Source organism: Drosophila melanogaster, chromosome 3L (genome assembly GCF_000001215.4).
Source record: "Drosophila melanogaster chromosome 3L".
Taxonomy (NCBI): Eukaryota; Metazoa; Arthropoda; class Insecta; order Diptera; family Drosophilidae; genus Drosophila; species Drosophila melanogaster.
In genome coordinates, this window is record NT_037436.4 from 12,866,479 (window position 1) to 12,892,549 (window position 26,071).

Sequence of the window (26,071 nt, forward strand, 5' to 3'; positions counted from 1 at the left end):
AGTTTTGTTTTCACATAATTTCTTTGAGTGCGGTTTGGATCTGGGCACTTTTACGATGCGCAAAAAAAAAAACACAAATTGGGCGGCATGCTACCTGGCATTCCCACTTTCCCCTCCCCCTATTAGTCAGTCGGAAAATTTGCATTGCAATGTTTAAATATATAATTTAACTTTTTCCCACACCATTCCGTTGGCCATTGTGGCTGGTTTTTCTCGGCTATGACTTTGTTATCCTTTGTCTGAATTCCCGCAGGTGAGTGTGTGGGTGTGGGTGTGCGCTTAGTTAATGTGTTGATGGACAGATTGACAGAAAATAAATAATGAGTGTACCCCAGGGAATCGTAAATAATATAAAATTGGGCATTGTAATTGCACTTTCCCACACCGCGTCAAATGAAAAGCCGCACAAAAATGATTGTGTGTTTGGTGTTCCACATTTTACCCAGCTGACGCGAAAATTTATCACATTTCTTTTTCTGTTTTTCCGCAGCCTGGGACATGTCACGAAACGAGGGTGTGGGGGTTGGAAAATTCTGAGGAGGCTTTTCACTGGCAAAGAGTGCAATGGAATTCGCATTCAACACCATGGAAAACCCTTCGTGCGCTAACTAAGTGCGCTCACTCAACTCAAAAAAAAAAAAAACAACAACAAAATAAATAAACAAGAAAAACAAACTTTTGCTATTGTTATTACATTTTTTCACATTTTGTTATTCACCAACAGAGGGCGGGTGTGGGAAATCCTCGGCTGGTCATTGACTTTACCAGCAACTTTCCACTTGGCATTTAACGAGCATGTTAAGTGTTAGAATGAAGCCTACTTCTGTGCGTTTGCCACCCATCCATTTACATTATTTTGTTGCCAAAACCCCACAGACATTGTCCTCGGACAACAAAAGTTGTGTTGCCGTTATTCATCGCTTCTTAAAGCGGCTAAAAACTTTCGCCTGTTAGCCGAAATCTGTTAGACTTAAGCCGGGCGAGAATTTTCATTTTCCCCCATTTCCCCCATTTCACCAATGCAACACACCGAAATGTGGGTCATTGGCTGTAATGTTGTTTTAAAGAGGTGGCCGCATTTATTATTAAAATTTAATCAAGCTGAATTGTTTGTTAAGAAAACCAGATCGATGTGAATGCCAGGAAATTATTTAGGTGGTAAAATGGTTAGGGATACTCGGTGTTTTTTTTTATTTCATATATTTTTTTTAGTATAGTTGGGAGCTTGTTTTTGAAAAGTATTTAAGAGGAAAGATATAATGCTTTTTGTTAAATTTCTTTTATATTAGCCAAACTAATCTTTCATTTCTACCGCAAACGTAAGCAGTTTAAACCATTTTAAACCACTTTTATTTAAATGCTTATACATAAGTAATATCTTTAAGTTAAGACTTAGACCTAAAATTATTGTGAATAAAGTTTCCTTTGGTATTGTTATGGTTTAAGAATTCGAATGTAAAAATAAAATTATATTCAACTTCAATAAATTGTACCTTAATATCCAGTTTTGCAACATTGTATTTTAAGGAATGAAAACATGAGTAAATAGGAATCCTAACCAGGACTTGTATGCAGGAGAAAGTTTAACAGGGCCAGGATGAAAAATAGTGTGCTGTAAGGACAATACTGGCTGAACAACGTACTCAAACATGTTGGCTGCCTCCCCTGCAACCCAAACAAGTTGCAACACTGCCACATCTGGCTTCAAACACGTTCGCAGCAAGTGCATTGAAAGACAAACAGCAACTGTTCCCATTCAATTTCATTTCGACTTTCAATTTGAATGAAAGGCGCGAAAGAAGTTTCGCCAATTTGGGCAAGGATAATGAGAAAGTCCAGGGGGCGTGTTTGCATTGGACCTACCTCAAAGCCAGTCATTTGGAATAGACAATTACAGGCACGCCGTTCCGTTTGAAATATTTGCTGGCAAGCTGCGGCGTTTCAAGGGCTTCAGGGGTTCAGGGGTTTTGAGGGCTGCGGGTTAAGGTTGCCATGCAAAGCAAACACACATGCGTGAGTGAAAAGTTTACTGCATTCGAATCAGATGGGGGGAGGTGCAGAAGCTATGTCTCATTGTCTCCCGAACGCCAAAGGATATACGCGATGGAGAAGCGACCGGAAACGGGATCGCCATGCGGCGGATATGGGAAATTATTCACCTTTTGCCGCAGCTACAAGCCGGAAATGGTGCTATCCATCGATTGGGAATCGCTTTCCTTTATTCCCCCTCCGTTCAGCTCGCATTGCGGCTGTTCTCCTGCCAACTGGCCAACTTTGCAGTCACCTGAATATTGCCAATGGCATTGCCAACTAAGCGATTTATAAACGATTTGCCAAACTTCGTTTCGACCTTTTCGGGTTTTTGCGGCTTTGCGGCTGCTGTCTTTCGTCCTTCGTCCTTCTGGTCGTCCTTCCCATTCACCTGCGGCCAGGTGTTAAGTGTTTTTTTTTTGTTCAGCCATTCATTTTTCAGGTGGGCGAGGCTGCGAGTAGGCCAAATATTTGCTAATGAGTTCTGCCATTCTATTTATATATGTATGTATGCCATTCGGGGCAAGCATTTGCTACCTTTTTTTTGGGCGGAGCACAATACATATAATATTACCTATGCAAATGGGAATTTTCGGTCTGTTAGGTCTACCATGTATTGATTTTCAAGCATTGTTTGGTGCGCTGCTTATTTTTATTTTTTTTTTTTTCTAAAGTGCTACGAAATTAAATATGAACTGAAGGGCAGGGAAAGGAAATTCATTTGAAATTTTGTAAATATACCCTCAGAGTTTTAAAATTAAAATGTTGGAATACTTTCAAAAACTTTTTAATTGGTGTGGATCCTATTTCGGCTATCAAAAGTTAAGCCAAACCATTTGTTAATCAAGTGTAATTAAACAAAAAGTTGATATTAGGTATATTGTTTTAAAATGGCAAACTTTTATCATAAAGTCTACTTTAAGAGGGCTTCGTTTTTAATTTGTGTAAAACACAAACAATTATTGCTGCTTGAAATAACTGCCTGTAATCGCAGTTGCTGGTCAACAACAGTTTTTGCCATTTCTGTTTTGATTGGTATTGGGCTCTGTGATTGTTTCCGTCCGAAGGACAAAACACGAATTGCAAATTTGAGCCACGCATCATTGATAGCTCGTCATTGGAATTCAATTTGCATTGTTCGTGGGTGCCGGCCGATCCGTCGACAAATGGACACGATGCTGGCCAGGATGGGGGGAGCGGGGTCATCAGGAGCAGGACGATGAAGTGGGGGTGCTGTATATGAATCCGGGGCTTTCGTCTCTTGTTTGCGGTTGTGTTTGCGGTTTTATCGGTGACCTATGGCTATCAATTTGCATCAACGATAATATATATCTACATATTAATTTACATGTCTATACGTTTATTTCCTTAATGTGACTGCAACAGATTTCATTTCATTTATATGGATTTGATAATATGTTGGCTAATTAATTTAAATCACTGCACATAAAGAGGACCATTTGATGTGATAATAAAAAGTGCATTTTTACCATTAGCGCCATTTTTTTTTATGTTTTCATCGCTTTGTTTTGCATTTTACTATTTCCTTTTTTTCGTTGTGCAATTAAGCTTGAAATAGTTATTTTTTTATTTTAGCTAATTAAGTTGGCTAGCCGCCATGACAGTTTATGTCTAACTTTGTTACTTTTTATATTTAAATAATAACAGGAAAATGTTAAAGCAAATAAGCAAACTAGGTCACATTTAAGGTGATGATAACTAATTATATAGAGCTAAAATCAATCGATTCAATATCATTTATATCATATAGTATTTCCAAACTACAAGCACGTATGAATTTCATTTTAAAAACATAATTACTTTTGTCACGTTGAAAAATACATTTTTAATAGCTTTTTTTTTTGTGCCATGTCCGTCAAAGTTGACTACTTTTGCCCTGAAAATCCAATTGATCCTGAGGCCTTTTCGGTTACAGAAAATTGAATTCCCACGAAGGCATTGCAAATTGATTTTTAATACAATTCAACCGCAGGCGAATAAACTGCACGAAATGGGTGCCAGACGAATCTTTTACATAAAAGTGTTTTTAAGTATGTATACATATATATATTGTACTACATGGGGCCCCGCCCATACCGCCCACTCTGTATTTGGGTGTTGTGTTTCCGAGGATTTATCGCACTTGGTCTGCTGGCCGCCTGGCCAACGCTTTGTTTGCGGCTCAGCTTTGGACTGACATGAAAATCCAGGCAACGCCATTGTCCAAGCCGAATAAACAAAAAAAAAATAAAAATAAAAAAAAAAAACAACGAAGGAAATAGAAGGAAAAACTGCAGCCACATGTTGGTGCTGTCGCAGCTACCCGAAATCCCCCTTTTCCACGTCCTTGTGGCCATGTTTCTAACGTGGCTTTGTGGCCACCTTTTTGTCCAGACCCTGAAAGAGTTCAAGTCCCTTTGAAGCTAAAGCTACTCCCACACTTGTATCCTAATTTTTTATTGGGCGCATATCCTTTGCCTTCTGCCAACTGCTTGTTTTAATTGCATTTCTGTTGGGCTTGCAAATTGCATGTCATTTGTCACGATGGCCATTTGCATTCGGCTAAGCCAAATAAATGAGTTGGCCATTCAAAGCGATGAGTTTTGTGGCGGAAATGCAGTTCAAGTTGCTCATTATGCGGATCACATTAGGTCCGCTGTCGCACAATGGAAATGGTTTTGGAAGGACGAAGGACGAAGTCTGATTGAAAATCAAATGTGCCATTACCCAATCTGCGGAGCTATTTAAGTGGTCTTCGTAATTCAATTAACCCAAATGTGTCTGCATGCCTTTGATTAATTGAGTGTCAAACAACTTCATTTTCCAATAAACTATTACAATTTCGACCTAACTTAAAGTTTAAATGGGAAAAAAAAAAACGATATGCATTGCTCTTAAAATATCACTGGTATTCCAATAATACCAGCCACTTGTCTCCTTGCACAAGGATTGGGTTCTTAAATAAATGTCTCCTTTTTAATTTATCATCGTTTGCTGCTTAAGCTCAGCTTATCCAAGTCTAAACAGCCACCGAGAATCAACGAAATACAGAATAGAAGGGCCAACAAAACGAATGCCAATCCATGGAGCTGGGCAAACGCTACCGCATTGCGGGTCCAACAAATAATTAAATTTATTTCAACTTTTGTCGCTGCCAACAGAAGGCGACCAAAGTCCGCGGTCTGCCGACAAAACAAAAAAAAAATTGTAATTTGCATGACGAAAAAAAAGGAGCAGCAAAAAACAAAAAATAAGAGGAGCGACAACAACTGAACCGTGGGAATTGCAGGATTAGAACCCACCAAGATCCATTCTCCTTTTCGTCCTCGTCCACTTCCAACGCTCGTCGAGTGGCAATTAATCAGTTTGTCCAAGTGGAGGACACTCGAGTGCAGCGGGAGTCAGAATTCGTCCAACTTAAGTTATATGTATTTTATATATTCCTTTGCCACATCCTTCCAGCGGGCTCATTTATATGGCTTCGATTTTTATGGCCCTGCGAAAGTGGCAAGAATGTGCTCCTTTAGTTTATGGCGGTCAGCTTTTTCTCCATCGATTTGGCTGGCATAAAAATATTTGAGGCCATAAATATGGTGCACGGAATTGGCCTAATTGAGTGTATTACATGTTGGCCAACCAAATATGTGTGTGTAACAACCGAAGTGGAATAGTTTGTGGACCGCCCAGGGTGCAACTTGTTTATTTATTTTTCATTGCATGCTGGTTTGATTTGTAAAAGCGTATAAATTCGGCTTAGTGCCAAATTTTATGTGTTTTTTTTTTCCTAACATTTATTTAAAGGCGGGTGCTGTTTGCGAAAGCCGTTTGATTGATTTCCCCAATCATTTTTCCTTAGCTTATTTAAATCGTTTCAGCACTACTACGAATGCCTTATATTTTTTTGTGTGAAATAAAGCTGGCTTTTGTAGCGGAATTCGTTGCCTACTTGGGTTTTTCTTTTTGACCAACAGTCTGTTGGCCACGTATTTACCCAATTTTGTTTTGTGTTCCTTAACTTGGACAAGTAATAAATGAATATTGACAGGAGGCGGTCCTGGCATCAAAACTTTCAGCCTACTACCCACATAAAAACTTAACTAATCGCCCAGTTATCGACTTAATGCTCGATTTTCCTTGTCCTGCTACCGTGCTGCAAAAAAAAAATTGAGAAAATACCCCATTGAAAGGACCTCTTGGCAGGCGCACACACACACATGGGTCTAAGTGGCACTTGACAGGACAAGGCGGTGGTGGCGCTGACCTCGAAACGGAATCAGGAGCAGGAATCGCCGAGCCTTTGAACTGCAAGCCAAGTCAAATGAAAACCCAACCGGAGGCGGAGGCAAATGGCAAATGCCTGCCCCTTGGCCGAACCTAAAAAAAAAGGACTATAAATAAAAATTTGCCCGCTATTGATTTTTGTTTGGTCCAAAAGCAGAGAGGAGCAGACCAAAGGAAAACCCCACTCATGAGTGTTTGTCTTTCGCTTTCGTTTCGTTGCGTTTTGTTTCGATTCTCGCTTCTTGATGTCTTTGGTGGCTCCTAACTTGCTACCATGTCGTCCTGCGAGTCCTTTGCGTCCTGCCCTGCGTATAATGGAGAGAAATTGCCTTTTAATGAGTTGGGAATTTCATCTGCGCCTTGCTTTTCAGCTTTGACAAGCTTCAATTAATTTACTTTTTCCTCGCTGCATTGCTGTTTTCTTTTTTAATATTTGTTAATTAAATGTTATTATTTTATGCTAGACAATTTTCTAAGCCCTGCCTGTCTCTCAATTTTGATGAGAATATAATTGCAAATAGATATACATCCCCTTCATAATCCATGTATACCTAATATTTATATTTTATAAATCGAATATAATAATTGAACTTCCGGCTATCTTTTTAATCCTGGGACACATATTCCTTGACAAACCTCTGAACCTTTTGAACCGAATCGCACTGTTGTTGTTCGCTTACGAAATAAAATTCTAGTTAGTTCGGCTCACTTGTACGATGAAATCTTTCGATTCCCGTGTCCGCCCTTTTAAGTGGGCGTGCCGGGTGCATCATAAATATGGATGCATATGCATGCAAGGGCTAACGGAAACCGAGCGGCTGTGTCTGTGTGTGTGTGTCCGCTCCATTTGCTTTACGACTCCATTTTGTGAGCTTTTCATTTCCATCTCTCTCGCTCTTTTTGTTTAGCTTACTGCATTTTTTGTTATCCTTGGGCCCTGGGTCCCCTTTCAATTTGTTTTACTTTGCTTGCCATGTTTGAGCGATTTATGGTGACTGGACAACGGAAAAAGTTACGAAAAATGGAGGCAAAAAATAAAAAACAAACCATTGAAATGTGTTCCGCTCGCTGCGATAGATAAACGTCTTTGCTGCCTGCCTACAAATTGTTTTCCCAATCGATTCGCCGGCAAAACTTTAAAGTGCTCAAAGTCGTCATGTGGTGGAGTAAATGAAATCCATTAGTGGGTAACCCGGATAAAACATACATATATACATACTGGCAGCCGTGGAAATCTGCTTTTCTAAGCGCAGAGTTGAAAGTTCATTAGTAAGCCATAAAGTAGGCTATAAATTCTTGCGGCCCACACCGAACACACATATGTGATAAGTATCCGCCCACTTACACCCACACACACACACACACACATACGTTCGGAATGGCTCATTATCAACACGCACACATGGAAAGATAAAGGCAGCTAAGCTCTAAGCACAAGGATCTGGCAGCTGGTGCCCGCAACAACACTTTGAGTGGCTGTTTCCTTTTGCCAACTAGTGTTGATGTCCAATACTGAGAAAAAAAGGAATGCTTAGGGCTTAAGAAAACTTAAAAAAAAAATAATTAACTAGCGAAACTTTGTTTACAGTTGAGCATCAGAAGATATCTGTCACGTATACGCACTGTAAAAATCAAGCACTTCATAAACTGTCAAGAATCAATATCAAATATTTGAATACTCTCCTAATTTTCCACAGTGCATTGGTGTGGGTGTGGCAGATCTCCAGGCGCTAAGCAAACCGCACACTCACATTTAAATTATGCAAGTCCTTGTCTAGGCTGTTCCATTACATCTGTCTGTGAGTCGGTTTGTTTGCTTAGCCGCCCGTGTCTTTGACCCAGAATCACACATTTCGCGTTTTATGTTCTGCTCTACATATACACACACACACACACTCACTTCTGCGTTTGTGTACCTTCAATGGGCACACACACACACACATTTGGAATGGCTCAGGTTTTTTGTGTTTGTCAATTTGGGCAATGCCTGCAAACGATTTTTATTTGGGTCTGCTGCTGTTTATTTGTTTAAATTTAACGCATCAACGTACCCAACTCCTGGGGCTTGCCTTTTATTCGCTCTTCTATTATTTGCCGTACTAGGCTTTCGTTTTTGGCTTCTGTATGGCAAAAGTAGATTAAATTCGTGGCCTGCGCCCTAATGTATGCAGCATTTTTTGACCAACTTAAAGCATTTTTTTTTTTTTTTTTTTTTTTTTTTTTTTTGCATTACGATGATGTTTTTATTATTTGATCAACGCACTGTTACCCATGCGGCAACTTAATTTGATCTGCTTAAATTATTTTATTTTACAATGTGTCTTGGTTACTTAAGACTAACAGATTTTTAATCCTAAAAATGATAGGGAGAATTATAATAGTTGATATAACATAGTAATTATTATTTATTTGATTATTCTAATGAATTTTAAAACTAAGACTTTCTAGGTCAAAACCAGGTTAGGGAGGTCATGAGGGTGGTGTCGCTTGAGTCTTCTTTTGACTCTAGTCCGAGGGTCAGCATTGACCACAGCTGCAGTTCCTAGCTTCCTTGCTAGGCTGTTGGGGTGTACATTAAGCCTTTCCATATATTTTTGGGCGATGTTCTGGAGCTTGTCTCCTAATTTGGGCACCTTGAGGTCGCGTTCGATGTCTCTTGTTCTCATATACCAAGGAGCCCCCGAAATTCTTCTTAAGGTCTTCGCCTGTAAGATCCGGATCTTATTAAGGTGACTCTTCGCAGCAATGCCGTATACCTGCAGGCCGTAGAACAGGCAGGGGGCCAATATGGACTTGTAAATATTGACCTTGCAGCCAAGCGACAGTTTGTTGCGTGGTGCAATGAGCCAAGACATCCGAGCAACCTTGGTCCTGAACGCTTGCTGAATATTTGTGATGTGCCTGCTGAAGGTGAGCTTCCTATCGAGGGTAATACCAAGGTATTTATAAGCCTGATGGTGTCTGATCAGTCTCCCATTCAGACTGACACCCGGACAGCTACCTGTTCGGTTGGCGAACGTCACATTGGCACACTTCTCAGCGTTGATGCGCACATTCCAGTTCTCAGCCCATTGCTGGAATGCATCCAGGTATTCCTGAAGACCAGAAGTGGCAGCCAGGATACTTTTACTTTTCGTGAGCACAGCAGTATCGTCAGCGTAGGTGGCTATGAGCACATCTTCTTCGTCTACCTCTGTGACTGGTGTGTGAGTAGGCATGTCCGAAGCAAAAACTGAGTATAGGGTTGGGCCAAGAACGCTTCCTTGAGGAACTCCAGCTGCAATTGGCTTGATTGATGATTTGTACCCATCAACAGAGACGTGGAATGTGCGTTCTTCCAGGAAACTTTTAACAACCAAATATAGCTGCGGCGGGAACAGCCTCTTCGCTTTGTACAGGAGCCCAGGGTGCCAGACTCTGTCAAATGCCTGTTGAATATCAAGAAAGGCACCTACTGCATACTCCTTGTTTTCCATAGCTTCCAGAGCAAAGTTCACTACTCTATGTAGTTGCTCAGGAGTACCGTGCTGCAACCGGAAGCCAAACTGAAATTTGGGAATCGCTTTAGTAACATCCTTGCATGTGAGCAGCCTGTTTAGGATCAGCCTCTCCATAATTTTACCCAGAGATGGGAGTAAGCTGATGGGCCTGTACGAGTCAACGTCTGTCGGTGTTTTTCCAGTCTTATGGATCATAATTATGCTCGCCGATTTCCAAGCTTTCGGAAAGTAGCCAACATCAAGAACGCTGTTGAATATTAAGGCAAGGAACTGCAATGCTTGATCTGGGAGAAGTCTAATGGTTCTATTATCAAGAAGATCTTCTCCAGGAGCTTTCTTAAGTGGCAGCTTGGCTATTAAATTCTTCACTTCTTCCAGTGTGACAGCACTCGGAGGCAGGCTCATTTGAAAGGGCGATTCCAAGTATTCTTCAACCTGACGACAGAGACTTTCCGGTGCATAGTTATAGGGTGTAAAACGTTGCTCAAGGTTGTTAGCGAACACTTCAGTTTTTTCCAAGCTAGTGCGACACCAGCCACCAGACGGATTTTTGATTGCTGATTTTGGGGTGGGCTGAGCTTTGAACCGTTTCGTGATACGCCACAGTGAGTAATTTGTGCTCGCGTCAGCACCCAAGTTATCCAAGAAGGTATCTATTTGGGCCTGCTTTCTTCGAGCAAGGGCCTTATGCAGGCAGTTGGCCAGTCTACTGTGGATCTGTTGCATGCGGGGATCACCTGTTCTAGCATATTCTTTTCGAACTCTTCGTTTTAGCCTGAGCAGTGCCAATATACTGGGAGGAAGTTGAAGTGGTCTGGAGGCCTCTACTTCATGCCGATTTCTCGGTGCAGCAAGCTGAGCAGCCTCACTTAGTTTGCTCATGAAAAGGCTTGTGGCATTATCAATGTCCACCGCCTCCAGACCCTTAAAGCATGCAAAAGCATAGGAAGAAAATGAATCTGTTATTGAATAGTTTTAAATATATGCTTATTTGGTATGTTTTTATTAGAAAAGCGTAAGCCTGATGTTTTGATTACTTTATTAAATTTCAAGTTTATTCACATATCACGGATTTATTTCTGTATCTTTGACTGAAATCGATTTCATTCACTTTTCGCTGGTCATCAACGTGTATTTCATTGAACGTATTTTTCATTTCAGCTCTGATTTTCCACGAGTTTGTCTATTTTGGATTATTTTCTTTTGCAGTTTCGGTTCATTTAATTTCAACGTTTACCAAATATTTTCGTACACGGCTTTGCCTTTTTTCGACTCGCGTTCAATTTCGTTTTTCTTTATATTTTTTGTGGGCACTGCTCTAGCTCCGCTTTCAATTTTCATTCAATGTTATCGTGCCGTGCCACAAAGTTTGCTCCTTCTGTTTTTTTATTTTTTTTTTATAGACAATTTCCCATTTTCCTTGTACACGCTTTATTTTTGAGGGGTTTTGAACCTCTCAACCCCTCGGGGTTCTGCGTTGCGTGAAATCGCATCAATTGTACAAACTTTAGGCGCGTTATTTAATTTGCCATTGAGGCAGTTCGCTCCATTTATTCGCCTGTCCAGTCGGTGTCTCGCTTTTTTTTTTTTTGGCTTCTTAATTGTTTGACCAGGCAAATATTGGCAGGCAAGGATTTTTGGGAAGAAAATTTAATTACAGCGGAATACGAAAGCCCGAAATCATTTCGACCTTGGCAAAATTCAATTCAATCAGCAGAATCTCATTTCTTGAGACCGACCCCGACTGTCCCCATATCCCTGGGCACTTTTCTGGGGCGGCTGCTCCGGCTCGAGCTGTTCGACATCATGACCCAGTTCGATGCTGTTTGAATAATTGATCAGTTGCCGCTGCTGCTCTGCTGCCTTACTTGTGTTTTCACCCAACGTCAACGGCCTGGCCTGCAAGCCTTATTTTCCCCAGTTTTCCTCTTCTTTTTTTTTTTTTTTGGCTTATAATTGAGCCGGCGGCTTGCTTTTGAGCCCGCCCAAGATGTGTGAGGCTGTGGAATCGGAAAAATGTCACGCAACTTTAATTATTTTCTTAAAGTAATTGATAGTCTGCTCGGCGAATAATGCCATGCGGCGGAGCACTTGGTCACAAACAAAAATGGATATTGTTTTATATATATATTATATATTGAAATAATGAATAATAATAAACATAAATATGATAAAAATTGCCCCTTTAGTATGCGAGAATGTTGCGTATTTTAGTTGAAAAACTATGTGACCTCCTCTGCCTCTGTTGCATGCCACTTGACCCTTAATTAATAACTTCAATTACGCAGGACATGCATGTAGAGCACTGAAAAACTTTTCGTCAAGTACACACTTGGGCCAAAACCAACTTAATTTAGTTGCGTGGCACCCGTTAAACTTTGGCCAAGTTGTTAAAAGGTACCCTCCTTGGCTTGCCCGCCGCATATGAGTTGTGATCATTTAGTTAACTTCAAGGTTGATGAAATTTAAATTTAAAACTTCGCTCATTTAATATTGATTTAATGATGTTGTTCTTGGCCAGAACTTTTCCATCCGAACAGCATGTTTTCATTGAGTTTGCTCGTTTGGCATATTTTTCTTTAGACTAGACATAAAGTAAATAACGAACCGCCAGCATGAAAACTCGCTGCCAGTTGGTAAAAGATAATTTCCCATTAATTTTATAATTGAAATTGAGTTAGATACATACTCAATATTTAGGTGCAATTTAGTTTGATTTTTTAACAGCCAATATAAACTTGAATTTCGTGTTTAGATCCACAAAATATATCACAAGTTCATAGACACCTTTCGGCCGAATTAAGTTAGAAACTGTTCGACCCCAAAACTTATAGCCATTTAACCCTGAAATGTTGCCAAAACTTTGGCCTCTATCATTGAATGACCTTTCGTGTTTTGACAGCAACATAATTTATGGGAAAAACTCTTATCGTTGCCCTTGGCATATGTTTTACCCACAGCTCATAAATAATTAATGGGTAAGAAGAACTTAAATCCACACAAGTTCAAGACTGGGCCACAAAATATGAATGTTGGCTAATTTTGAGGATTGGACAAACGAAAGGAAGGAACTTCCAAAGGTAAAGCCAGGATAAGTCGGAAACGGAATGTTGGCTAATTTCATTCGGTTGCAAGCTTACGCAAAGAAATTCCAGCAGATTGGTTTTGGCTAACATAAAAATATGATGGCTATACAGCAGTCCAGAATATGAAAATCTTAAGCAAAATAAAAGAATATTAAATAAAGCTTAATTAAATCAATCGGTGGCAATGGAAATATTTATTATCCTTTTCCTCCATATTATTAAACATGATGCATTTTCTTCTAATAAGGATTACTTTTAAAAGAAAGGGGCTTTATACAATACCTTTTTTTTCTTAATTTTTTCCAATTGGCATTCGCAATTCGATTCGATTGACTATCTGTGACGAGCACCGATGTCTGCAATAAAGTTGTGAAAACACTCGATAATTATGCCATTGCATCTGATAATCCTTCGTAACTGTTGCATTGTTTCCACTCGAATTCGGCGAACAAAAGGCAGCAACACTATCGCTTCTTGTTTGCAACAATTTAAACATTTGTTTTTTTTTTTTTTTACCAGGCCAGATTGGTAGACTGCTGGTATGGTGGAATGGTAGAATGGGGTCCTTAGCACGTTTACATTGAATTAAACGCTGGCGGGTGAGCTGAAACAGCAGATAGCAACTGCAGCTGAACGGAACAGAACAGAACAGAACAACAATTTGCCGGCGAACAACAAGTGCAAGTGCAGTGGAACATGGCCAACTGAAAATCAACAGACAGACAATGTTCGCAACGGGATCCATCGGAGAACCCCGTCCAGAAACAGTGCCCAGCATCCCGTGGAGGAGGAGATAGGGCTGGGCGTTGGAGACGATGGAGATGCAAACCCACGGGCAGAGCCGGAAAGTGAAACAAGCTCAGCTCGAGTGAAAGAAAAACAGACAACAGTCAGCGAAACAATGGCAACAATGCGCTCGAGAAAATTCTGATATTACTACTGGTACTTTGTTACCATTCTCATTTTATTCAGCGGGTCCCGTCCCGGGCATATTATTTATTATTATTTTTCGGGGTATTATGTGTACATATATAACTACGTGCACATCCACACCGATATGCTAATTGAAATGTTAAAACGAGGATGGAAAATTCTCAAGAATCCTTATCAAGCGGAGGGAAACAAAAGCCACTCCAGTGCTTCAGAAAACTGAATGAAAATAAGCATGGGCATCTCAATAAAGTGAATTATTAAAAACTGGGACTCTTAATAAAATGCATTAATAAGAAAAACACAATGGGTAATTTATTGGGTCACATTGTTGGCTGAATGGATATTTTTGCCATTATTAAGTGTAAGGAAATAATATATAATTTTTTGAGTGACTTAAGTGGGGAAAACGTTATGCATAAATAAACAAAATAATTCTAAAATGCTTTCGCTGTACTTTTAATAATTTTAAATATCAAGAAATTAGTTTTCCTACATCTTTATGGTCAATGCAATAACACTTTTAATAAGGTAAAATCGAAATATTAATTTCGCAATTTTCGCAAGTAATGTTCATTTCACCGAGTCACCCGAAATATTCCCTTTGGAGTTTCTCCGCCCAAAAGTGCCGATGAAGGGGTCGTAAATATTTTATCACAGCGCGTGTGTGTCCGCACATTATTCATTAAAATTTGCTTCATCAACGGTGAGGAATGCCACTTGGTGAAACCAAAAAAAAAAAAAAAAAAATTGTGAGAACGCGAAATTGAAGCAAACGAGGCAGCAGTAAAAACTTCCAATTACTCAGGCGCATCCTTGTCCGCTCCAGAATCAAGTGCTGGAATCGGGGCACATAAAAAGGATACTCCGCGAAGTACATGTGTACATGGGGGCAAGCGTGTAGTTGTGCGGATCTGTGTGCATTTAATATCCTTTTCTTTGAATAATTCATGCACGCAAGGCTGACCAGCCCGCTGGGCCTGTGCCCCCATCCGAAACCGAAACCGAATCTGAATCTGAATCCCAAACTCTTCAGCGGCAATCAGACGAGTTGAGTTGACGAGGGCTGCCCGGAAGGGTTGGCATTCATTCATACCAAAGGCAAACTTATTAATTGGCACTTGAGCTGTGGTAGCCACAGGCTCGTCGTTATCACCCCGATCCCTGCATATGTTGCCCAGTGGCCTACATCCTATCTCCGTGTAAACTCATACCATTTCCCCACGTCATTCAACTCTTTTTAAGCGGGCATAATTTAACAGCGTTTCAGCCTTTTTTCCTTCGCGTTTGTCAACCGAACGCTGGCACAAGGACCCCTTTGGATATTGCTGGTAATCCACTTGGACAACATCGCGGGCTTTGACCATGGGGTTCGAAAAAAATGTTTCGAAAGGGCCCTGGCGGCATGAATACCCTGCAACCATCTACTTCAAATATTTGGTTTACTGAGCGAACTCTTGTATTTAAAAATGGTGTAATTAAATCAGATTTTTAAAATGCATTAAATAATTAGTTTTATTCCCGTTCTAGCGTGATTTAGATACATAATAATTTTAAAAAATTTAAAATTATTCGAAATACTTTATGCACCATATAATAATTTACGCCAAGAACTTTCTTAGGTTGCACATAAAAGCGACAACTTCTGCGGCAAAACTCGCTTAATTTGCATGAAATAAGTTTTAGGCCAGGAAACTATCTCTTGGCCCAGAGACTTGAAGTCTGTGGATATCACTTCCGCGTTGCCCATAGAGTATATGTTCAAATTTGACTGACAGCGCGACACATGAGACAACCTCATATCCTCAGACTCCGGCTCGACGCCATTGTCACGTTTCAACATTTAAATTAAAATGTTTCGGTTAAAGGACGGCTGGAAAACGGCGAAAATTTCCTTGCGTTCAGCGAAGAGTAAAACCGCACCGAACAAAAAATCTCAGGCATATTCATTTAAATATGGCCCTGCTGGAGAAAAAAAAACGAAAACTGAGAAAAAAGCTTAAAAAATGCCTTGGTTGCGCTTTTCTCGCTGGTCGCTGTCTTTTGCAGTCGGCGGTGCTCGTTTGGCGTTCTGCACTTGAGTGCCGCCTGTTTGTTTGTGTTGTTGTTCTTGTGGGGGTGCTGATGGCATCCCCATCCGCTGTCCACTTCCCGCGATCCACTATCCGCCATTGCCAGTGGCAGCCTCGTTTTGACCAGCTCCATTGCCGTCGCCAGCACTCGTCTTCATTTATTCAATGCCGCATCGGCTTTGGGCCACACGGCGTATGCGTGCTCTGCAAAATTCCATACAAGAAACTTTTCCATTTCGAAAAGCGAAAAGAAAAAAAAAACATTGAGGTGGAACAGAACAAGCATGTTTGCCAGTTTACCAACAGCTTGTGCTTAAAGAGTTGAGCTGGACTTTTTGTGGCTTAAAGTCATTTCGATTCTAGATTATTTTTGGTGGACGAGGAGGGAAAAGATTTTTGGCTGCTCTATTATCTTCAAAAACTACAATAAAAAGCAGACATATACAGCTTAATCAAAATTTATTTCATATATCTATATCCACACAAGACCATAAATTCAAGAGATGCTAGAAAGCTAGTGCCGAATGCACCTTAACGTACATAAGATCGTACAATTAAGGCAGATTTTCAATTTAAGTGATATGTACACTTCTAGCCTTCTAAGGTGCCACATTAGATTAAAACCCTTTGAAATTGCTCAGCAAACTATCGGAAAATCAATAATTTCCACCCAGCAATGCTCGTCCTAAGCATCTGCTGCCTTCACTGCAGTAACCCTGTCGAATTATGCACTTTCATTAAGTAACTGCAATCAGGCGAATAAAAATCCTTTCGAGAGCAATCTGTTGGCTTGGCTGGCTGCCTTAACCTTGTGACTGGCTGAGCGTGGCTTAATGCACTTTTAATTGAGCCAAGCATCCTGGGCTAGCTAGGGGGAAATTGAAAAGAAGTGTAAATGGAAAATTATAATTAACATTGCCAGATGCTTGTATCAACCAACACCACTCAGCTGCCATCTCTTTAATTGCAATTTTACAATGGATGAGCCATCGGTGAGCCCATCTAATATTGCGCATACGCCACGTGTTTCCCATTAGTTGCCATAAATTATTGAAAATCAGGATTTATGCCCGAATTGTCACGTTCATGCACCAAACTAGCACCTAGCCCCAGAATTGTAATTGATTAATGCGAGTCTCTTGTTGGCATGTCCATGCCAGCAAAAAAAATGCGACAGCAAATTTGCATATTGGAAATTATGACAATTACACGACATTGTCATTGTGCATATGCCGAATGAAGCCTGGTAAATAACATCTATTATTTGTGCGTAGCTTTTAAGGATTGGTAATTTAAATTTTTACGAGAAGAAAGTTAATATTTCTTTGATTTTGTAATGTAAAAAAAGTAATGGTTTAAACAATTAAAAAAATATATATTATTTAAAGAACACCATCATCATCTACTACATAGAACGTTTTTGAAGAGTATTTAATTCTCAGCTTGTTACCTATTTGGGACGAATATTTCGTTTTCTATTTGCTTAGCTTAATTTTTCTTCTGTACATAATTTGATAGCAACATTGCCATTCAATTCGCATGACATTTGTCTACACATATATTGCATTTCATTGACAGGCCTTCTGTGCGTAGCAGCTGTCAGCTGCGAATGCGAATAAATTGTATTTTTCCTAACCAAATTCAATTACCTAATGATTTGTTTTACATGCAGCTTTTTGTTCGTTTCCGGAGAACAGAAACAGACATCCAATGGCCAAAGGAATCTCGACTACGGTGGGCATCATTCGATTGTTGAAATTCACACGCACGAACAGTGCTGCAAATTAGTCAGTGGTCATGTACATATAGGTATATATATATTTTGTATATATGTAGTATGGCTGACCACTCGATGTTGGCCATGAGTTGACCCAACATTTATTTGATTTGGTCAGTATGAATGCTTCCGTTCTTGGTCTGCCGTTGATGCTGATTGAGTGCATTTTAGCTTTCAATAACAAAAATGTTGCTTTATCCTAATAAGTTAATTAATTCAAAGTATATGTGACACGTAAGGATGTGTATCCATCAATAAAAATTCGAAATCATCGGAAGCAATATTATTTCTGTTGTTCAACTTAATGCGTTTCCAGCTCATAATTTTCCTTTCATTACTTTTATTACGCGATTGTATATTAATCCCATATTCAGTTAATTTATTATTAGCCACTAACAATAAAAATACAACATCAATTGAAAGCTCTTTGCAATTAACTTTATGGTAAATAGATTGTGGCTTATTACGTCTGAGTAATTTCTTCGGTTTATAGGTTAATGAATGGAACACGATAAGAATCTTGATGACCAGGAACTCACTATTATTAACAAATAAGATAACATGGTAGCGAAAAACTTTATAAATAATTTCCTCAATGGACGTGTAAACACAACTTTAGTTGGTGGAAAGGTATTAAAATATTTTACAATCAAAACTTAAGTTAGAGAATAGAAATAAAATTTATACGTGATCACATTAAGTGGCTTTGGAAAGGTTATTGACGTTATCTTTAGCCAAGCATTGATTGTGTTTGTGTTAGGTTACCAATTTTGTGATATTTATGGCTATATTTTTAATCGGCCACAATAAAAGACGTAATCTAAGCGATAAGTAGTCCATATAAGAGGGAACTACGCATGTCCCACATTTGGCATTACGTTCGCTGAATCGTAGCAATGTGGAGCAATCGCTGCTCTATTTTTATCCTGGCGCTGCTGGTCGCCAGCGGTGCAGTGAAAGTATCCGGAAGATTGCCTCGAATCCTGCCGGAATCTCTCGCCGAAGGCGATGAAGGTGTAACAGTGCGCGGAGATTGTGAATTTAAGGTGAACGGCGACCTCAACGATCCTGCTCCTCTATTTTCGCGACACAATTCCTACGAAATTATTGTGCCAGATCCCACGGACACAGTGCGTCTGGTTAATGGTGAACTTTTGGATATGTTCTGCCCGGGAGTAGGATTTGCAGCCCCATTCGTAAATCGATGGCAGGTGACGGCTACGTGTTTGCAGAATAAGTACTTTCTGGTCGATGATTTAATATATCCGTTTGCCAATTTTTCCTGTACCGCCTGGCCCATATTTACTGCCCTTCGGTCGGGTAAGGATTGCAATGGAGGCACAGATCTCGTCCAGGTAGGATTCGAGGTGGAGGATGGCGGCTTCCTGCAGAGCTATGAACTGTGCCACGATGCCGAGGCGGAAGCAACGCGATATGTTCATCACGTGCTCTATCCATCGAGCTACGATTATCAGCATGGAGTGGCGCGACCCAACTTTCTCGAACTCGATTTCTATGGCGGAAGGGATGTGAATACCAAGTACACGCAAGTACAGCAGAACATCACAATCAGTAACATACTCGGTCTGGATGCGTCACCCTACTTCAACTTTAGCGATGACCGCATCCTGTCTCGGGGACATATGATCGCCAAAACGGATCAGATCTTCGGGGCGGCTCAGCACACGACATTCCTGTTCATCAATGTGGCGCCTCAATGGCAGACCTTCAACGGGGGCAACTGGGAGAAAGTGGAGACTAGTGTTCGAAAATTCGTGGCAGATCGTAATCTAACCACTGATTGCTATACAGGCACTTGGGGTGTTTCAACCCTTCCCGATGTGGATGGCATTGAGAGGGAGCTATATCTGGACTTCGATGAGAACAACAATGGCCTGATCCCAGTGCCCAAGATTTATTTCCGTGTGGTCATCGATCGGGTGACTCGCGAAGGCATTGTGCTAATAGGCATTAATAATCCCTATCTAACACTGGAGCAAATCCAAAAGGACTACATACTGTGCCAGGATATTGGCCATCAGCTAAGCTGGCTAACTTGGTACAAAGAAGATCTGCACGAGGGTTATTCCTATGCTTGCTCTGTCGAGGATTTCATTGAAGTGGTTAAGGACTTGCCGCTGGAGGACCTGCACACAAATGGTATCCTTGGATTGGACGACGTGACCACTGTTGAGCCTTCGACAACCGAAAGTTCCACAACTACTGAAGAGCCGAGCTCAACTACAAGCACCGAAATTCCATCAACCACTGATACTACACCTAGTTCCACTAGCGTTTCTTCTACCACCGAAGAGCCAAGCTCATCTACCGCTTCACCCACCACTGAACTACCAACCTCCACAGTTATATCCACCACTGAACCACCAACCTCCACAGTTACATCCACCACTAAACCACCAACCTCCACAGTTGCATCCACCACTGAGCAACCCACTTCCACAGTTACATCCACCACTGAACCACCCACCTCCACAGTTACACCCACCACTGAACCACCTACCTCCACAGTTACATCCACAACAGAACCAAGCTCGTCTACCACTCTGGAACCTACTTCAACTACATCTTCCTCTACCACTTCACAACCAACTTTATCAACCGAAGAATCAACTTCAACATCTCCAACGTCTACCTCTACTTCAAGTCCTCCGGTGACTACTGCCAATCCCATTGCCAATCCCTGTAGGTTTAGTACAAATGGTGATCTCAAGGATCCTGCTCCACTACTAACACCGCAAGGAGCTCTCAGCTGGCTGCTGCCCGATGAAAGTGGGCTTTACACCGTGGAAGAAGGATCCTCCATTGATCTGCACTGCACTGGAGCTCTGGTATCACCATTTAATAGGTATACAGCTCTGAGCGCTCGTTGTGTTGGTGATCAATTGTACGAGGCCGAAGGACAGCTGGTCAATATTCGAGGATTCGTCTGCCAGAGTTGGCCCACATATGCGGCAGTCCGATCGGGACAATCTTGCGCTGGTGGTACGGATGTGGTGCACATCGGCTTCGATGTGGCTGCCGGTTTTCTTAGCCATGTTGAGCTCTGCTACGATCAGCAGGAGCAGATCTCCAGATACGCTCGCTATGAACTGACTCCGGCCAATGTGGCCTACCAAAAGGGTGTTGCTCAACCGGGCTATCTTCGAGGTGACTTCTATAGCGGCGAAGATGTCAATGTTCTATATGACCAATCACACCAGCTGGATGCATTTAGTACGGCCCTGGGATTAGATGCCAGTCAGTACTTTGACAGCACTAAGGATCTCTATTTGACCAGAGGACAGCTGGCAGCTCGTCTTGATTTCGTCCATAGTTCCGCCCAGAGAGCCACCCACTTTTATGTGAACGCAGTTCCTCAATGGAGAAGCATCAATATTGGAAATTGGCTTGCAGTGGAATCCAGTTTGAAGCAATTTGTGGCGGATGAGGCACTTAATGTGAGTGTACATGCCGGCAGCTATGATATCTCAACTCTACCCAATTCACAAGGTGTCCAGACACCTCTGTATCTGAATGCCGAGACCAAACAACTGCCAGTAGCTAAGATCCTCTATCGCATTGTTATCGATCAGGAAAGTCGCAAGGGAGTAGTTCTAATTGTGGTCAACAATCCACATATAACATTGACGGAGACCCTCGAGGATTATGTGATCTGTGAGGATGTGGGAGCGCAAATCGATTGGTTGGACTGGGACAAAGCAAACCTGCAGAAGGGCTACTCCTATGCGTGCTCTGTAGAAGATTTCATCGAAGTGGTTAAGGATTTGCCCACAGATCAACTGCAAACAACAGGAATTCTTGGTTTGACTGATCAAATCTTGGACAATGAAGTGTGCAGCTTTAAAGTGAACGGTGATCTTAAGGATCCGGCTCCTTTATTTGTAGTCAGGAGTGAATTGGGTCATGCGAGATATTTGGAACCGAATCAAGAAGGAGTAGTTCAGCTAAAACATGGAGAAGCCCTTGAGTTCCACTGCATCAATTCTTTCAGTGGACCCTTCTCTGGTTATACCTTCGTCAATTCAACATGCTGGCAACAGCAGAGCATCCTGGCAATGGGCAGTTTGTATCAGCTGCAGGACTTTGTCTGCACTTCCTGGCCAACATACACTGCTCGTCGCTCTGGTCGTCCCTGCAATGGTGGTACTGATCTGCTTGAAGTGGGCTTTCAGCTGTCATCCTCCTCGAGCGACGACTTCCTGCAGACCTATGACGTGTGTCACGATGAACTGAGCGAAGTCACCCGCTATGTGCATCATGTTTTGTACCCCGGAAGTGACCAATATCAGCGATCTGTATCCAGGCCATCCTTTATACCCGGCGACTTTTACGGAGGCAAGGATGTGAACACTTTGTACACCCAAGTTCAACAGAATATCACGGTTTCCGAGATTTTGGGCATGGATGCCTCACCATACTTCAACACCACTGGTAATGTCTATCTGGCTCGGGGTCACCTTTCTGCAAAGACCGACTTTGTCTTTGGGGCCGCTCAAAAGGCGAGCTTCTTCTTTGTGAATGCGGCACCTCAGTGGCAGACCTTTAATGGCGGAAACTGGGAACGAATCGAGGACAGTGTGAGAAAGTTTGTGGCGGATGAAAACATCACAGTGGATTGCTATACGGGCACATGGGGTGTGTCCACCCTGCCGGATGTAAATGGCATTGGAAGGGAGCTCTATTTGGACTTTGATGAAAACAACAATGGTCTGATTCCAGTGCCAAAGTTGTACTTCCGCGTGATTATCGATCGCGAGAGCAGAAATGGCATCGTGCTACTTGGAGTTAACAACCCACATGCCACCATTGAGCAAATCGAAGAGGAGTACATCATCTGCCAGGATATTGGCGCCCAACTGAGTTGGGTCAGTTGGACCAAAGAGGACCTAAAGAAGGGCTATTCATATGCCTGTACTGTGGAGGACTTTACTGCAGTGGTGAAAGACCTACCTTTACAAGACCTGTTTGTCGATGGAGTCCTGGGTGTTTAATATCAGATTTTGTGGGTGTGCAATTTCCAAAAAAAAAAACGAATTTCTTAATTTAAAACCAATAAAAAGACTATCTTAAAGAAAACAGGTTTTTATTGAAGGGTAGCCCTTAGGAAAATGCTTAAAGGCACGTTTAAATTAAGTTCTCATGGGCCATAAAACAGTGAAATCACGTTTAGCTTTTGTTCTCTTTGGAGTTTATTGCATGTTGGACATATTGATAAGAGTAAGGTTATCAAATGCTTGACGTTATCGTTTATGGCCGGGGTAGAGCTATTTATTTACCCAGCCATTGGATTATTTGCTCACGTGCCGCACGTTTCCAAAAGCCTTAATTTTTTCTGCTGTTCCAGTAGCCCAAGAGGCAGTCCCTTGGCCCGAATCGAAGTCCCAATGGCAGTGACTTTCACATTTTCTTATCGAAGCTAAGGAAATACCTTGTATTACTTGTGCGGTTCCCTTTGTTTATCTTATCGCAACACAATCGTCGCAGAACGTATGAAGTATACGCCTGCTTGGTTAATAATTATAATGGACTTTTTAGGGGGTAAACAAAAGGCAAAAACCGTAAATGAAGCAGATAGAAACCAAAATTGATTTATATTGGTCGAGTAATCATTCACTTAGAATTGTTGCGGATTCAACAATGCGGTTAAACTTCGTTTTAATTAATCAGTAATATCTATCAAGGCTGAAAGTGTGTGTTATTTTGTTAAGCAATGTTTATTTACCCCTGTTCAAGGCGTAGTTCAGAGACCGTTTAATAGATAGTTCTATTCGGCTAACCTACTGCTGAAATATTTAGGCAGTAACTTATTAATCGTGTAAGTTTTAATGTACTGCATTTAAACAGCCATACAAAAATATTCAATTAGCGCTGTTTAATGAACTTTTATTTATGTTAGAAAGAGTCAGAACAATAATCATCATATTTCGGTGATTTAATTTTGCAAATAATCATTACCGCAACTCATCAACCATGAAATATCAAAATGATATAAATATGAGGGATTTAGGGAAATGAATTTAGTTAGTTTCGGAATTTTACAAGAGAAAATGGAACTTGTTGGTATATATTTGATATTAGCCACGACGATTGTTGTCCAAGGATACAGAAGTAAGTCAGCGAACAGGATAAGGGATAAAATCTAAAAAATTCCCCACTATCAATACAGAATTTGGACTTAGTTGTGAGGATATTGCCTGTATATCTGGTAAAAAATGCATTGTATCCAGAGTTCCCTGCGAAAACCCAAATCAGCAAGAAGGAGAACAATGTGGAACCTATCCGGAGTGCCAATCAGGTTCGTAAAATTTTGTTTTTTCATCGGTTCACACTGAAATCTGGTCCTTTTCAACTGATCCGTTTCAGATCAGCTGGCCAGCGATTTCATCATCGACACTACACAGACCACTGCCAACACCCGAAACAGCATCATCATACCCAGCACTTCCACGAGTCGCAATCGGAATAATAGGAACAGTGACTTTAAACTGCTGAGCGATTTCAGTAACTCCGATACATTTGCCACCCATGCAGGCCAACGGCAGGCTAATGTTTTGGTTATTGTTCAAGATGGTTCCCAGCAACCTCAACAGCCAAATCCTTGGCTAAATCGAGGACAAAGTCCTCCCTGTACCATCAGTCCGCTCTACCCATATTCCTGTACTTATCCCCGTTATCCGAATTCGGGAGCAGGATTGCCTTCTTATACGCAGCAGCGATCGGCCAATGGGCCACAATTAGTTCCTCCCACTCCACCATGCTACTATAACTGCTATCCCAGTGTGCGGTCAAGTTCATATGGTCAATATGGATACCCCCTGTCTAGATCAGCCAATCCCTCATCAACCAATAACTATTTAATCTACCTCACATTAGCTGGCTAAAAGACCAGGAGCTTTAGTTATGTGCAAATAATAAATATAGAATCTATTATCAACCTTTTTTTTTCGTTTCTATATCTTCGCCAGTTTTGCACCGTTTCCGGCGAACGCCACAAATGCCTTATCAGCCTGTGGGGATGCCAGCTTCAATGCCACCCGGGTATCCACCACCTCGCCCACCGTTTCAAATGCAGCAGCCGCGTCAAGTTGCACCACAATATGTGATTCCACCTCAGCCCAACCCACAGTACGCAATTCAATACCAGGCCAACCGGCAATATGCCATGCAAGGACAACCCAATTCGGCCAATCCTTGGCTCCACTTCTCAGTAGGGATGTCCTATCCAACGTATATGAACTATAATGGACGTTCCGCTGGGAACTCACTTCCATCATTTTACAATCCGTACCCACCCAGTTATAGTACCTATAATTACAATATTAACTTACCCTTTTCGGGTGGATCTTCCTAAGATCTTCGATACTGGTTAAAAAAAATTCAAAGCTACTCAGCACCGGATGGACTCCTTCCGAACATTATTTCATTACTTTCAAATTTGTCGTTCCTAAAATTAATAGCTAATACATATATTTGTCAGCTTCTCTGGGGGAAACGATGACGGATTCCGAAATGGATTCTGATGCAACACTACCACAATTTCACAATCGATCGGCACGTCAGATTCCAATGCGTCCCATGCCAGGACCAATGCCAATGCCAGGAGCGCTGCCGTATCCTGGTCCTGTTTCAATGAATGTACCATCTCCGGGGCGTGCGTATTATCCCTCGTATATGGGACAACCTTATATGGGACAACCGTACATGCCAGGTGCCATGCCCATGATGCCAATGATGCCCCAGGGAGGTGGAACTATGGGTGGTACCAGCATAATTGTGGAGCCCTTAATAATCCTGCCAATGGGCATTGGGGCAGGCACGGGTACGGGCGTGAATCCAAATTCATATTATGGATCGAATGGAGCTTATCCCACGTATAACAATTACAATCCCTACAATACGTACACTACTGCACGACCCAGCTACGACTATAACAATTATAACAACAACAATAATAACAATAACAACGATTACAACTCATATGGTTAGATTTCAATTAAATGATCCCCGAAATCTACATGATCATTATTCATTTACAAATGAATCGAAAGCTGTCCAGGTATGAATATATTGTGTACATACATTGTTTGCCAGGTCATTTAACAATAGATTATTTTCGATTATTAAATAAGAAAAATGTCAAATATAATTGACGATTAATCTTGAATAAAATTATTGAGATACATCATTCGCGAGATAAATCACTTTTTGTTTTAGCTCTGTAAAGAAAGGGGATCGACAAAAGCAAAGAACTTAATGCGACCTAGACCTAAATACACATACATATGTATAAAGGTATATAGATAGAAAGAACTCGGAAGTACTCAAAAAATGCAAACAATCCAATGGTATTATATCTTTATTCTCAGAGAGATT

The 26,071-nt window shown here is 41.2% G+C and overlaps 2 protein-coding genes and 1 long non-coding RNA gene across 6 annotated transcripts, besides 1 other annotated feature; 2 read left to right on the top strand and 1 right to left on the bottom strand.

The window, feature by feature from the left end:
- Positions 1-8,525: 8,525 nt before the first annotated feature.
- Positions 8,526-10,734: a mobile genetic element.
- Positions 10,735-18,560: 7,826 nt separating this feature from the next.
- CG14120 (uncharacterized protein) lies at positions 18,561-22,766 on the top strand. The gene has a single exon (NM_140353.3). It carries the CDS (start codon positions 18,574-18,576, stop codon positions 22,687-22,689), a length of 4,116 nt encoding a protein of 1,371 aa, NP_648610.1. The 5' UTR covers positions 18,561-18,573; the 3' UTR covers positions 22,690-22,766.
- Positions 22,767-22,873: 107 nt separating this feature from the next.
- On the bottom strand, positions 22,874-23,160 carry lncRNA:CR45748 (long non-coding RNA:CR45748). The gene has a single exon (NR_124911.1). It is a non-coding gene; the product is annotated as a long non-coding RNA:CR45748 (long non-coding RNA).
- A 131-nt stretch (positions 23,161-23,291) lies between these two features.
- CG43894 (uncharacterized protein) lies at positions 23,292-25,684 on the top strand (the record flags this gene model as incomplete). Of its 4 annotated transcripts, none has more annotated exons than NM_001038915.2 (3): positions 23,292-23,806; positions 23,865-23,993; positions 24,062-24,627. In NM_001038915.2, exons 1-3 carry the CDS (start codon positions 23,746-23,748, stop codon positions 24,577-24,579), a joined length of 708 nt encoding a protein of 235 aa, NP_001034004.1. In that variant the 5' UTR covers positions 23,292-23,745. The 4 variants fall into 4 exon arrangements, with proteins under 4 accessions (NP_001034004.1, NP_648611.2, NP_001261791.1 ...); NM_140354.2 differs by lacking the exon at positions 24,062-24,627 and adding an exon at positions 25,176-25,684 and having other exon boundaries at positions 23,600-23,806; NM_001274862.1 differs by lacking the exon at positions 24,062-24,627 and adding an exon at positions 24,664-25,049 and having other exon boundaries at positions 23,600-23,806.
- Between the last annotated feature and the right edge of the window lie 387 nt (positions 25,685-26,071).